General features: G+C 37.2%; 1 protein-coding gene across 1 annotated transcript; it reads left to right on the plus strand.

The window, feature by feature from the left end:
- The first annotated feature begins 12,653 nt into the window (after positions 1-12,653).
- LOC124917150 (small ubiquitin-related modifier 2-like) lies at positions 12,654-13,388 on the plus strand. Its single transcript, XM_047457670.1, has 3 exons — positions 12,654-12,716; positions 13,072-13,221; positions 13,314-13,388. Exons 1-3 carry the CDS (start codon positions 12,654-12,656, stop codon positions 13,386-13,388), a joined length of 288 nt encoding a protein of 95 aa, XP_047313626.1.
- Positions 13,389-15,036: the final 1,648 nt, after the last annotated feature.

The raw sequence follows: 15,036 nt of genomic DNA on the forward strand, positions 1-15,036 counted from the left end.
CTACAGTACCCTTCGACCTTCACAACAGAATGAAAAATTTCAATATCTATTCTGATGATTAAGATGAGGTTCCGGTTTATAGATGGTTTGTCAATGATCAAGCGGTTAATGCTGAGACTCAGCCTGATCAAGCTGCTTTACCGTAGGAATTTGACACCTCAATGTCTACTAAGGAAATCGGTCGGCCTGACTCGGCTCAGCCTACCGATACGTGTAACCTTGATCAGTTAACCGGACGCTTGGAAGACACTACCAGAATTAACCTCAGAAGGAATAGAAATCATCCTCTTGAACTTATAATAGGTAACCTTTCGTCACCCGTCCGATCTAGGCAACAAAATTTGGAAAAGTATAAAAACTATGTTTTCATATCACAAATTGAGCCGAAAAAGGTGGATGAAGCATTGCTAGATCCCAATTGGATTTTAGCAATGCAAAAAGAGTTAAACCAGTTTGAGAGAAATAAAGTCTGACACCTAGTCCCAAGACCGAAACATAAATCGGTCATAGGAACAAGATGAGTGTTCAGAAATAAACTCAATGAAGACGGTTTGGTTACGAGGAACAAAGCCAGGCTAGTGGCTCAAGGATACAAACAGGAAGAAGGCATTGATTTTGAAGAATCATTTGCTCCTATGGCTAGACTTGAAGTGATTAGAATATTTTTGGCATTTGCGGCTTTCAAAAAATTTAAGGTTTTTCAAATGGATGTCAAAAGTGATTTTCTAAACGGTAAACTAAGTGAAGAAGTATATGTTGAACAACCTCCCGATTTTAAAAATCCGGAACTAATAAGTCATGTATACCGGCTTGATAAAGCCCTTTATGGTTTAAAACAGGCTCTAAGAGCCTAGTATGATACTTTAACAGAATTCCTGTTTGATCACAAATTTACAATAGGTTCGGTTGACAAAACACTTTTTCAAATTTGAGAAAAAGGAACACATTTTACTTGTTCAAATATATGTGGATGATGATATCATTTTCAGATCAACCGATCCTAAATTATGTAAAAATTCTCAAAGTTAATGACTGACAGATTTGAGATGAGTATGATGGGAGAATTAAGTTTCTTCCTAGGTCTTTAAGTTCGGAAAATTGACACCGAAACATTCATCAGCCAGCCTAAATACACAACCGAGTTACTTAAGAAATTCGGAATGGACACTTGTGCCGAAGCGGCTACTCTAATGAGCTCATCAGTAAAACTGGATAAAGACGAGAACGGTCAAGGGGTAGATATAACAGCCTACCGATGGATCATCGACTCACTCCTCTATCTAACAGCCAGCCGACCGGACATCCTGTTCGCAGTCGGGGTATGCGGAAAATTTCAAGGCAATCCAAAACAGTCACATTATACCGCAGCTAAAAGGATCTTAAAATATCTGAAAGGAACTCAAGACGTGGAACTATGGTACCTAAAAGATTCAAGTTTTAATCTAATAAGCTATTCTGATGCAGACTATGCAGGCTGCAAAATTGAACGAAAGAGCACGTGTGAGACATGCCAGTTTCTAGGAGACCGACTCGTCTCTTGGTATAGCAAAAAGAAAACCTCAGTTTCCACTTCAACTGTAGAGGTAGAGTATCTAGCAGCCGGAAACTGCTGTGCTCAACTCCTCTGGATCCAACAGCAACTAAGGGACTTCAGTATAACTGCTGAAGAGTCTCCAATCTTTTGTGACAACACCTGTGCAATAGTGATTACATACAATCCAGTGTTGCACTCAAGAACAAAACATATCGATATTAGACACCACTTCATCCGGGAATATGTTCAGTAGAAACACATCCGGCTGGAGTATGTCTCAACCGAACAGCAAGTGGCTACATCTTCACCAAGCCGCTACAGGAAGCTAAGTTTTCTTATTTCAGAAAATATCTTGGGACTTACTGATAGTAAACAGCTTATACCTTAAGTGTTATTACATGTTTTCAAACATCTAAACCTTATGAAAAACCGGGGCATGAGCTTAGGGAGAAGCTCACGCTTCTCAAGCCACACCTCAATAGAAAACTAAACACTCAGGGATGCTAACTGGAAAGATGTCTCCGGTTAAGCTTGACAAACTCACATTACCAAATCACATGTAAATATGTTGGCCGGTTCAAATGACCTGAGTAAAACAGATAGTTTATTTCTTAAGCTGAACAAATGTTGGCTTAGTTTGACATTTCCTCACACCGGAATAATCTATCTCGATAAAACTAGTCATGGAAAACCAACCGATAAAATGCATCATGATTTCAGTAACTGAATTTTTCCGGCTAACTTGGGACAGCTGACCACTGTTTCTATGCATGCCTTGATGATTATACCTATGACAAATTTAAACAGTCTATACCTCAGTCAAAGTGACGACACGTGTCTATCACTAAAAGAGGATGACCAACATTTCTTCCATATTTTTAAAGTCATTATGAATATCTTTTGCCATCATTACTTTGTCATTGGAAATAACCATTATACACTTACACAAGTTAACTTCATCATAATTACAAGATGACATCTCTAAGCATGCTTACCATCAACTGACTATTTAAGTAGCTAATCTAATCCAATCTGAAAACACTATTCATCACAAGAAAACTCTATAAACAAAACTCTCTAGAAAAATGTCTTGCTCTCTCTCCAAAAAGGTTCTTCTAGCCGATTTCGAATCGGTTGCGAACGCTGAGGACAATGAAGTCCAATGCATCTTCAGAGCTCTCGAGAGCACCGGTCTAAAAAGGTTCTTAGAAAACCGCTATGCCATTAACTACTCCTTAGTTAATGAGTTCTTCGATACATCAAGGGTGATTCATCCAGAAGTCATATTTGCTCAAGTCCATGGACAATCGTGCCTATTCAGTTCGACAGACTTCGCAAACTTTTGCGAACTGCCAACTGAGGGAGTTACCGATCTTATTTACTCTCCAGTGTTCATCGAAGAGATGAGACACCACTTCTCCGGCTCTTTGACCCCGGTTAACACTTGGGGACCCAAGAGTCTTCTCGCTAAAGAATACCAAGTTTTTAGAGAGATCTTGAGTAAGTCCGTCCTGGCCAGAGACAAGTCCCAATCTTACACCCAACGCATCTTCGAGATGATGACTACCATCACCGAAGGAACCAAGGTGAACTAGGCCTGGATCATCTTCGACAATCTAAATAAGCTAATCATCTCCAACAAAACTGGTTACGCTTCACAGCTGAGCGATTTGTTCAACTACTTCTACAACTATCACGGTTCGGGTATCATTCTCCACCCGAAACAGTTGTTGACAAAGGAGAGGATTCAAGAGATGATCGACAGATGGGATAAGGAAAAGGCCAAGAAGACTCCAATAGTTGGGCCATCACACTATTAATCTTCTTTTTTTCTTAACCGACTAATGATGATTTCTTCTCGTTTCTTTTTATTTTCCACTACCGAACCGGTAATTTTGCTGTACTACCGGTTCAGTACATCATTCTTTTAATGACAAACATTTCTTTCCTTTTTCGGCTCAATCTTATGACATAAAAACCTTAAAACTCTGAAAAATATCCAAAGAAAACCGAATAATTTCAAATCTACATTGGGAATAGACATTTTCATTTTCCGAAAGGCATGCCTAGTCCGGATAGGCCAGTCAGCCTACATCGTACACTTCCAAAGATTATTCTCTTGAAAAGGCATCAAACATTTAATGCATTCATTGACAATACATAAACGGTCAAATTTTTCAAAATATTCTCATTAAATGCTTCCTAACCGCCTCCACTATATAAGGACATCATCCTCCTTCAAGCAAATCACACTTTGAAAGTATCTCTCTCTCTCTCTAAATCTTGAACTTCATCTCTTTTCAAAACTCTCAAAATGAATGCTCAACTCTGGAACTCAATCATAGTCGATTTCGAATCGGTTCTTAATTCCAGATTCGAAGGTGTTCTTATTCAGCCTTTGATCGTATCCAGCTTACGAAACTTCCTTGAAGGATCGGACTCCATCCTCGAAGAGGAGGTGCATGAGTTCTTCGACAATGCCTAGGTGAGAGATGATGGCAGCATCACCACCTACATCGACTGCGAGTTCTATCGGCTCACTGAAGAGTCATTCACAGATTTCTTCAACCTACCATCCGAAGGATTTTCGGATTTTCCAACTCCCCACTTTCCAGCAAAAGAACGTTATTCATTCATCTTCTCCGGCACCACTCATCCGGTTGAAAACCACGGTCTGAAAGATGACCTGGCCCCTCATATCCAACTTCTCCAGGACTTAATCCAGCGATCAATCCTGGGATACATGTCGAATCAGCGGTACACTCGGCAAATGTTTGACCTTATGATCTCAATCATCAAACTCTCGCCCATAAACTAGGCCTCATTTATCTTCAACAACTTGAAGGAGCTCATCAAGGCTCCGAGAAGAAGAATCGGCTTTGCCCCCCAAATCAGCCGGTACATTCGTTCCATCATCCCCAATCTCAAACTAGGAGTCCCGGTAGGCCCGACCAACACACTGACCAGTTACATGATGGAAAGCTGGATCGGAAGAATCGAGAACTGGACCGACAACACCGTGGAGGAATGAATCGAGAAAATGGAAGAAGGGGACTATTATCAGTTCTTAAAATTTTTAATGTATCCGGTCATCTCGGTCATTTTGTTGTACGACCGGGTGACCATTCTATTAATTATTTTCGGTTAATCCAAGTCATTTACTCTTTCTAACGATTCCGGTTTAAAATTAAAATTTTGGCTAAGGCACAACTTCCGGTTTACATCAAATCTCCGGCTTAAACAAAATTCGGCTAACTTCAAAAATCAACCGCCAATAGTTTACCGCCCCTAGTTTACCGCTCAAATTTACCACCCTGATTTACCGCCAACAGTTACCAGAGTAACTTTTGGAGGGAAATCTTGGCGCCTAAACCCAGAACGACGTGACAGTTCGGTTTCTTAACCTCCAACTAACCGCTTCCTATATAAACAAGAAGTTGAATCATTCATCATCTCACACTCTCTCTCTAAAAATTTCCAAAGCATCTTTGCATCTTATCTCTCAAAGCTTTCTTAATTTCTCTTTCATTCCACCATGGGACGTGATAACGCACTATTCACCTACATTTTGCTGATCGACTTCAAAGATATCGATGAGAATGGAACCAGCGACTATAAAGCTTTGATCGGATCCCTGAAAGACTCGGGTTTGGAGACATTCCTGAATGGTCCATTTTTCTTCATTAGGATGAAGTCATGAAGTTCTTCAGCTAGGCAAGCGTGAAGAAGAGGGTCATAATTGCCACCGTATGCGGCACAACATTCGAAATCAATGAGGAATTATTCGCTAAGGCTCTTGGACTGCCAAATGAGGGAAGAGATTTCCAGACCAGTCTATCTAAAGCTGACTCTGCGGCGGTTCGACTGGCAATTTCGAATGACTCGGCTGACTTGGTGGATCACACAAGCAAGAAAAGTAAACTGAAGCCGGAGTTCTGGTGGCTGGTGGATATAATCTCCAAATCCTTACAAGGAAAAGGAGGAAATTTGACAACATAACCCGGCTAAAACTTGAAATGATGATTGGAATAGTCCGAGGAGACAAAATCGACTGGGCCGGTGTGCGCTTCGAGCAACTATGTGAAGTGGTTGCAAGGACAAAAGATCGGGTTCAAGCCTACACCATGCCGATCAGGAAAGTTCTTAGAAAGTTGCAGATCCCAATCGGTGAAGGTACACCCCTATCAAACTCCAAAATTATGAATGCTGAGAATGTCAGAACCCGGATTGAAAAACCGCCTAAGGAGAAAGCTCCAAGGGCCAATGCTTCTAAGGAGGCCGAACCGAAGATCTCAAAAGACAAAGGCACTAAAGAAGATGAGCCTAAAGAGAAGGAAACAGGAGTCAAGGGCAAGTCAAAACTCAAGAGAGCGGCTAAGAAAAGAAAGTTTGTTGAGAAGAAAGCAGCAAGCGAATCTCATGGTTCCGAAAGAACATCCTCCCCCGACACATCTTGTACGTTCATTAAAGCAAATCCAATTAATGTGGTGATTCCAATTCCGGTTCTATCCACCTCACTAGTAAAAGAGAAGGACGCAGCCGAAACCGTCCCCTCTTCAAGGCAGGCTGAATCATCTGCAAGTCGGGCTATTAAATCTCCTGAACGGGTTAGTACTCACACTCATAACTCTAAAATTAGGAAATCTATTCCTAAAGACATTGCGAATACAATAGAATCAGTCCGGTTAAGGACTTCAGATGTGGTACTAGACATAGCAAAATAATTCACTCGGGCAAATAATGACAAGGCGACAAGTAAAATTGTTGAGGAAGGTCAGACTGTTAAAACTGACCGGATAGATGATCCGACCAACAAAGCGGTCAACAATGAAAAAGAAATACCAACTGTTTGTCCTCCCGCTCAAGGGGACAATGACACAGAAAGAAGTACAACAAATTCGGGTGCTGAAAACCCCATTCCTAACACTACACCGGAATCTTCAAAACCAGTTAATGAAGAAGAAGAAAATCCTTCGGTTCAGGGAGGTAACACCATTGAAAAGAGTTCAACAGGTCCGGCTGGGGACGACGCTCTCCAAACAATCAAAATCCGGATCATGGGAAATCGGCTACTGTCCTTACTCCACCCGAATCTCCAACACAAACCCATCACTCCGCATTAGATACAGCCGAAACCATCGTAAGAGAAATCCTCAAAAGGGTTTGGGATCGGGCGCTCGAGATGTCTTACGCTTTCTATGACTAGTGGAAAATCCAAAGTGAAGTTCCATTCGATAAATTTCCTTCCAGATCCGACCAGTGGTTGAAACTGGTAGACCTAGAGTAAATAGTATTTTGGCTGACAAAATCAGACTTCATTCCTCTAGTTATGTCCAGATGTGATCTAGCCGAAAAAACGCCAAAGTATGGGCCATGACCGAAGTATTGGAGGCCTCAAAGACATGGTTCTTACCGCTGAGGAAACTAAGGCAAGAGATTCGTTGCACGAGATCATTGCCAAGATTGAAGCCGAGATATCTAAGATGGAGAAGAAAACCGAGCAAGAAACCAAGGAACAATATGCGTTTCCGGGACCTGACAACCATCATTTACCGACTACCGAAATCGGTGAATCATCCAAACAACCTGGGTCTTAGTAAGTAGATGGTCGAACAACTTTCTCCTCACCAAGTAAGTCACTCTCGCATCCTATTTATGAGAATGCCGTACCGATAACATGGAACAACTAGAAAGATCAATGTCGGTTCATACTACTCACACAGTTGGTCCGGTTACGGACAACATACAAGCCCTCATCGATGCTGCGGTTGAAAGATCAATGTCAAAACTGTAAGCGACCCTCGAGGCAAGAGACTCTACGTTAGACAACAAGATACTAAAAGTTGAGAACAAGATTGAGAAGGTTAACAACACCACCTCCCAGATGCTGCACATGATGCAACTATTAACCGTTCAAATTGGGGAGATAGTAGAGGTAAAAACCATGGCAACCAAGGCCCAGATCCGATCCGATGCCGAAGAAGCCAAGAAATTCCAAGACGATGAGATCGATAGGGAAAAACGATTGAAAGAATTAGAGACAAATAATTACCGGCTAGCATCGAAAATTGCAAAGGATGAAGCGACCAAGGAAAGAGAAGCCGAGAGACCTAACGTCATCGCGTCCAAGAAACTGTCTATATCGGGAGTAACAACATGGGGCCAAAGGAAGAAAGCTCAGATAACAAAGCTCTTGACCCAACTCACCGACACAAATATTCAAACAACGAACCCGCTCGACAATCAACCCCAACCTATATCCGAGATGGAAGAAGAGGACGAAACCCCTCTCCAACCTAGAAAACGCAAAGCTAGTACAGAAACATCCTCATCTATTCAACAAGGCAAGAGACTAGTTCGGAGTCCTAGGGGGACTATATACTAAACTTCATCAACAACTCTCCATCAAGCGACATTGCACCTCGACCGCCCAGATCAGAAGGCGGTTACTTCAACTTCAACCGTTTTCCTTCTCAAAGAACAAGTGTCATAGCCGGCTGGTGCATGGACGCGGATAAAAGGTAAAGAGAATGGAAAGAGGAGAAGGAGGCAAAACTCAAAGCATCAGAACAGAGGGGACATCCAAATCCTTGAACTCCAGCTCTACTTATTTTATTTACCTTGCACTAAAAGATTTCTCTTTGTTTCAGTTATAACTCTATTTTCTATATATATATATATAATATTATCTCGGTTTATTAAGCTGGTTTTGATACTTTTCGGCTAAAAGCATCAAAAAGGGAGAAATTAATAAACTTTTTCAAAAATCGGCCAAGTAAACTTAAAAGATCCTCCCGGCCAACACTTACAAGTTTTGAATATTTATTCTAAATAATCAAAAAGGGAGAAATTGTTAGAAAAATTAAATAAGTTAATTTTTAAACCGGCCAAACACTTCTTAAAACGATTTCAAACCGGCCAACACTTACAAGTTTTGAATATTTATTCTAAATAATCAAAAAGGGAGAAATTGTTAGAAAAATTAAGTAAGTTAATTTTAACCGGACAAAGAACTTAACCAGTCTCAAAATTTCATTTTTGCAAATACCGCACCGGACCAGTTGAGACACTCTGTCTCAAAGAAATCCAGACAATCAAGAAAATCGGTGTCACTCTCCTAACCGGATCGGCTAAGATGAAAAAAACGCATGAAGCATCCTTTCCGACCGGCTCAAAAATCGAAGATCTTAAAGCCAACGGGAAAATACTTAAATTGATGAAATCTGTGAAAGATGACGTAATGAATCCCTTTGAAATAAACATAAGAAGGATCCGTGATCCAAGTCAGAAGCATGCAACAAAAGCAATGATGATTAATTATCCAAGATCACAAGAAATCTTCTGAAATAGGCGGCCGACTAATGCATGTCTGCCAGATGTCCAAAATGACAAAGCGTACACGCCACCTGAACCTGACCGGTTCGGCTGACCAATCAATAGAAGAGAAAGAAATATGACCTTTGTCATATTCTCTATATAAAGGGAGCCAAGAATAGTAACAAACACATACAACGCGCGCGAGCAAGAATCAACTGAGCATTTCATATAATCAAGCCCTAAGAACATCCTGAGTTGATATAGCTATTCTGATTTCAAAGTGAAACTGTTGTAAAAGAAATCTGTGTATTTTACCTTGTGTAAAAGTATTGCATCATTGTGTGAGTGGTGTAACCGACAAGCAGTAAATAAGACTTGATCGGAATAAGAGTTTGTTTGTGGAATATTCCAGTTAGTGAATATCCTTCTTACTGTTTGAGAAGAAGGGGTGACGTAGGAGATTCAACTCCGAACATCCATAAAATCCTGTCTTGTGTTCTCTACTTTACATTCCGACTTATTCATTCTAATCGAACTGAAACACTATTCATTTCAACCGAACCAAATTACCTTACACTCAAACCGAACCGGTCCCTTTCCCCACTTTAACTGAATTATGTGAGTTGCTTCAGATTAAAACGGACATTTCCGCACTTGAACTCGGTTCAAGAGTCTGTGAAAATCTATGTAGTGTTAAGAGCGGTTCTAGTCTTTAACCGGATTAGTTCCAATTGTGTTGTGTTGTTGTAAGCGATCTACCTTTATCCGGACCCCGGTCCCCTATCGGCGATCCCGATACTAACATTAAGTAATATTTTTCTCGAGTTAACCTTTTTTCTCGAGTATTTACGAGCTCAAATGAGTACAAAATGGATTGGTTAAGTTAGATTTTATCTCTCGACGGTTAAATTTTCTGTCATTATTAATGGAAGTTCTCAGGGATTTTTCGAGAGTTCCTGAGTGATTAGATACGGTGATTCACTCTCTTCTTTCTTGTTCATTATTGTTATGGAAACCCTCTAAAAAGATGGATTTCACATAAAGCTTGAGACTCATCCGTGGAGTGAGTTATGGGTCAATAAGATATCTTTTTGTCATATCACATTTGTTTTTTTGCTGATGATACGCTCTGCATGGTTAATTCTACCTACATGAATTTTAAACACATTCAGAATATTTTATGGTTATTCGGTGCATATTATAATGGTCTTTGAGTTAATCTTAATAAGTCATACATCTTTTTCTCAGATTTTGTTTTGAATAGAAGAAAGATGAGGCTGACAAATGTGTTGGGTTCAGAATTGGTGGTTTCCATCAACATATTATGTCATTGTGTGCTAAATTACGATCAAAAGTCTCTTGGGACCCATTTATCACTAAAATGAAATGTAAATGTCTAGATGGAAATGTAAAATAACTTATTGAAGATTAGCGGACCCCTTTTCGAGATTATTTTACTTTTTATCTAGACAGTTTACATTCCATTTTAGTGATAATCGGGTCCCAAGAGACCTTGGATCGTAATTTAGCACCAAATGGCATACCAAGATATGTTGACTAAAGATCCCCAATTCTGAACCTCAACACATTTGTCAACCTCATTATTCTTCTATTTAAAACATAATAGGAGAAAAACATGTATGACTTATTAAGATTAACTTAAAGACTAGAACATGCATCGAATAACCATAAAGTATTTCGAATGTGAATAAAATTCTTATAGGTAGCCTGAACCATGCAGAGTGTGTCATCAGCGAAAAGAAAATATGATATGACAAAATGATATCTTTTTGACCCACAACTCACTCCACAGATGAGTCCCGAGTTTTCTACGAAAACCATCATTTTTAGGGAGCTTCCATAACAATGATGATAAAAAAAGAGAGAGTTGATCATCATGTCTGATCCCTCTAGAGCTCTTGAAAAATCCCTAAGACTCCCATTAACAATGACAGAAAACTAAACCATTGAGAGGCAAAATCTAATCCAACCAATCTATTTCACACCCATTCCCATTTTATCTTTTACATTAAACAAAATCTCCCAATTGACATGATCATAAGTTTTTTCGATGTCTAACTTGACAAAAACACATTTTCACCTCTTAAATTAGTTGAGTCAATGTACTCATTGGATATTAATACGACATCATAGATTTGTCGACCTTTAATGAACAACATATAATTACTAGATGTGACTATCTTTAACACCCTCCACAACCTTTTGACTAAACATTTTGCGACAATCTTATAAAAGATGAAACGAGACTTATAGGCCTAAAGTTCTTCACATCAATAATTTCTAGAGTTTTACGAATAAGACATATCAAAGTAAAGTTCCAACTCTTATCAAATGATGAAAATCGATAAAAAATGATCAATTGCTTTCATAATTTTAGTTTTAAGGAAATGCCACTCAAAATAAATTTGTCGCATCCCGACGCTTTATCACCTCCACATCCATTAATGGTCTCCTCAACCTCCTCGAACGTAAAACGAGCCTCTAACATATCTTTGTACGTTATACTAATTAAATAAAAAATAATATCATCAATTTAGGTCTAACCTTAAATGACTCATTAAACAAACCTTTTAGAATTTGACAATACTCGTAGAGATTTAGGTTCACTATCATGAACTTTCCTTCGATCGAGATCAAATTAATCACATTATTTTTGCTTGCGCGTTAAATATCAAATAGAAAAACTTGGTGGTTCTATCTCCGACTTTTAACCATGTAGATCTATTTCGCTGTCGTGCCCCAATTTTTTTCTCCTTACACTAATCGAGTAACTTGCTAACTAATTTTTTATTAACACGTCAAAATAATGATATTATAATAATAATATTATGGATTATTTTTTCTTTAGAATTATTTGATTATTAAATATTTTTCAATTTCCTTTCAAGAAGATAATGCACAAAAAAAAAAATAACATAGACTAATCCTCATATCTTGATTTTCTCTTTTAGCCGACTTGTTCCACATCTTCCAATAATCACAAACAATCTAACAACATAACTTATTTGAATTTAAGTCAAATTTCATAAAAGGCTCTATATACAATATAATGCAAAAAAGAAAGATAAGATAACTTTTTGTAACCACTTCTTCCTCTTTCATTCTATTTCCTCGTCAAGATGGATAGGATAACAATCTCAAATTTAAATTTAATCGATAATTTTTAATGTTAATCATAACTATTAATCGTGATTCACCTAAATATCTTGATCATAAAGAATAGTACGGAATAAGCTAGAATTCAAAAATCAATCTAATTGAAGGCTTAGAACCAAAGGAAAATTCTCTTTAAATTTATTTCCCCAAATAGGTTAATACGAGAAATGGTGATAATGAAATTACCAATATACTATTCCCTGATAAACCCTGATAAACGGTCATATAAACCCTTTTTGCAGCCTTACACGGTGACAATGAAATTACAAATATACAATTCCCGATACACGGTCATAAAAATTCTATTCGCAACCTTTCATCGTGACAATGAAATTACAAATATACGGTCCCCGATACACGGTCATATAAACCCTATTCGCAACCTTATGACAATGAAATTACCAATATACCCTTCTCAATACAAGGTTATAAACCCTATTCGCAACATTACATCGTCACAATAAAATTACCATTATACCCTTGCCGATACACGACTATATAAACCCTATTTTTAGCTATGTAAACCCTATTCTCAACATTATTCGTGGCGGCGATTTAGAGATAAGAAGAAAGAAACCTAAGAAAGATTGTGTCAATCGAATAGATCAGCTCATCAGCCTCAAAAATGTCTGAAGAAAACAACCAGCCTAAACAGACTCTACATATCACTCTGAAGGTCAAAAGCCAGGTATACATGCATGTATTAAGATTCTTACTTCTAGTTTTCTGAAAATTCAATTACCTAGCTAGCCTGTGTTTAGTTTGATTCCCGATAAAATCTGTGCTCTGTATTGGGGTATCTGGTACACGATTTGGTCTCTGAAGTATCAACTGCTATCTGGTTCATGATCAATTAAGCAATGTGACATGGTCTGTCATTTACTTATTATATGCTCTGCTTTTGTAAATCATTTATTGATGCAATTTGTGCTCTATCTACTAGCTAGATGGTTGTTGGTAGAAGTATGTTTAGGAAATTCCTTAATAAATCATGGAGCTTGACAAAAAGATTTGATTACAAATTTTTGTTGGTTACATTGTAGAATGGGAATGAAGTGTTCTTCAGAATTAAACGTACCACTCAGCTCAAGAAGCTCATGGACGCATACTGTAAACGCGAAGCTGTGGGTTTTAGTACCGTTGTATTCTTGTTTGATGGCTATCGCCTCAGACAAGATGAAACTCCAGAAGAGGTAAAAATTACATCATATGATATGATAGAATGAAACAATAATCAATTGGGTAATTTTTTTGTTTGTTTTATGATTCTTGAACAATATAACAGCTTATGATGGCGAATGAAGATGAGATCGATGCAATGCTTCATCAAACTGGAGGTGGGGCTGTTGGCGGTTGCTGAATTTATACTTCAACCAATAGTAAATTTGGAAATGAGATTTAAATGTGATTGTTTCCATCCATTTAGATATTTACTTTCTTTTTCTTATTAATTTTAATGTAATACAAACTTAAATGGGCATGTGATTCATATCTCAAAACTTCTTTTCCTAATAATTTTGTGGATTTTCTAGCCGTTTCAAATTTGTTAGTTCCATAACTTCTTGCCAATAGAGCTAGCCTAGATCTAATTATGCTTAATTTTGAATATTTTTGCTTGGATTTTGATGTATTCCACCTTCTTTTATGTTCCAAAAACTACACCATGGAAATAAATAAATGCACAATATATAGTTTAGAGTTGAATTTATTAATTCAAATAGTCATATTGGGATGAGTTCCATTTATTAATTATTTTTATTTGTTACTAAGATTTATTTTTGGGTAGAATGACGGAAGGTTGGGGTTTAGTTGTCACCCAAATTAAGAGAATATTTTAATTTAATTTATTTTAATAATGGCTAAATCTTGTGTGTGGATAACTTTAATTTTTGTAACAAAATATGTGACAACGGATTAAGTATGTAGCCCGTAAATACACTAAACCATTTAATCAGACGCAGAACTTGTCGCCTTATGGGCTCGAACTCAGGACTTTAGGATGAAAATATCCACCTTTTATTGCCGCTAGGTTAGAAGAGGGGATAAAAATAGGACAACTAATTAAGCATGTAACCTGCAAACACACTTAGCCATTTAAACAAACGCAAAACTTGCCGCCTAACGGGCTCAAATCTAGAACCTTAGGGTAAGAATATTCACCTTTTGTTGCCGATAGATTAGAAGGAAGGATAAAACGAGACAATGACTTAATATATATATATATATATATATATATATTGAAAAATAATTTGATTAAACTAAATTTTATAATTCGGTGTTGCATTATAACAGATAAGTTCATCTGGATATAGATTTGATTTATTGAATATATGTATATTTACAAAATCAAATATTAGAAGAAAAAAATTAAGTAGTTATAGTTATAAATATTAATAACAACCCGTTTTTTTTAGTATAAACAAATTGGGATGTTGGTTTGCGAGTTGATCCTTTTTCGAGAGTTGAAATGGTTATTTAAAAAGACTAATGTTTAAATATGATAAGTCTTGAATTTTGTATCTGCAACATTATAACTAATTAAGTTATAATTTTTATGTATATAATTTAACTAAATATTTTTATAAATCTATGTAGATTAACCTACAACATTTTGAATGAGATAACAATAATTGTTAGGACGGGACATTACACGGATTAATCCGAAATCTGATTCGATCCGAAATCTGATTCGATCCGAATCTGAAATATTAATTTATATTGACTATTTCGGATTGGAATGGATTGAATTGAATTAAATATGGATTGGATTATGATTATCCAAATATTAAAATAAGATATATATATTTTTCACATTTTTTTTACTTATTTCATCACAATATATCTTTTTCTTTTTTACATTCTCGCAGCATTTAAGAATCAATTTTTTTAACATATTATTTATTTTACTTTTTTCTGCATATTTAGCCCATTATTTTTATTATGAAAATATAAATAAAATATGTTGATACAAATAAAATAACTTTATATAGAAATTACATGACATGACA

This window comes from Impatiens glandulifera, chromosome 1, assembly GCF_907164915.1.
Source record: "Impatiens glandulifera chromosome 1, dImpGla2.1, whole genome shotgun sequence".
Classification (NCBI taxonomy): domain Eukaryota; kingdom Viridiplantae; phylum Streptophyta; class Magnoliopsida; order Ericales; family Balsaminaceae; genus Impatiens; species Impatiens glandulifera.

Excerpts from the sequence above, each read along its gene's own strand:
- LOC124917150 (XM_047457670.1), top strand. The coding sequence starts at position 12,654 with ATGTCTGAAGAAAACAACCAGCCTAAACAGACTCTACATATCACTCTG. Across the intron at positions 12,717-13,071 it reads CTCTGAAGGTCAAAAGCCAG|AATGGGAATGAAGTGTTCTT; the intron begins GTATACATGCAT and ends GTTACATTGTAG. Across the intron at positions 13,222-13,313 it reads AAGATGAAACTCCAGAAGAG|CTTATGATGGCGAATGAAGA; the intron begins GTAAAAATTACA and ends ACAATATAACAG.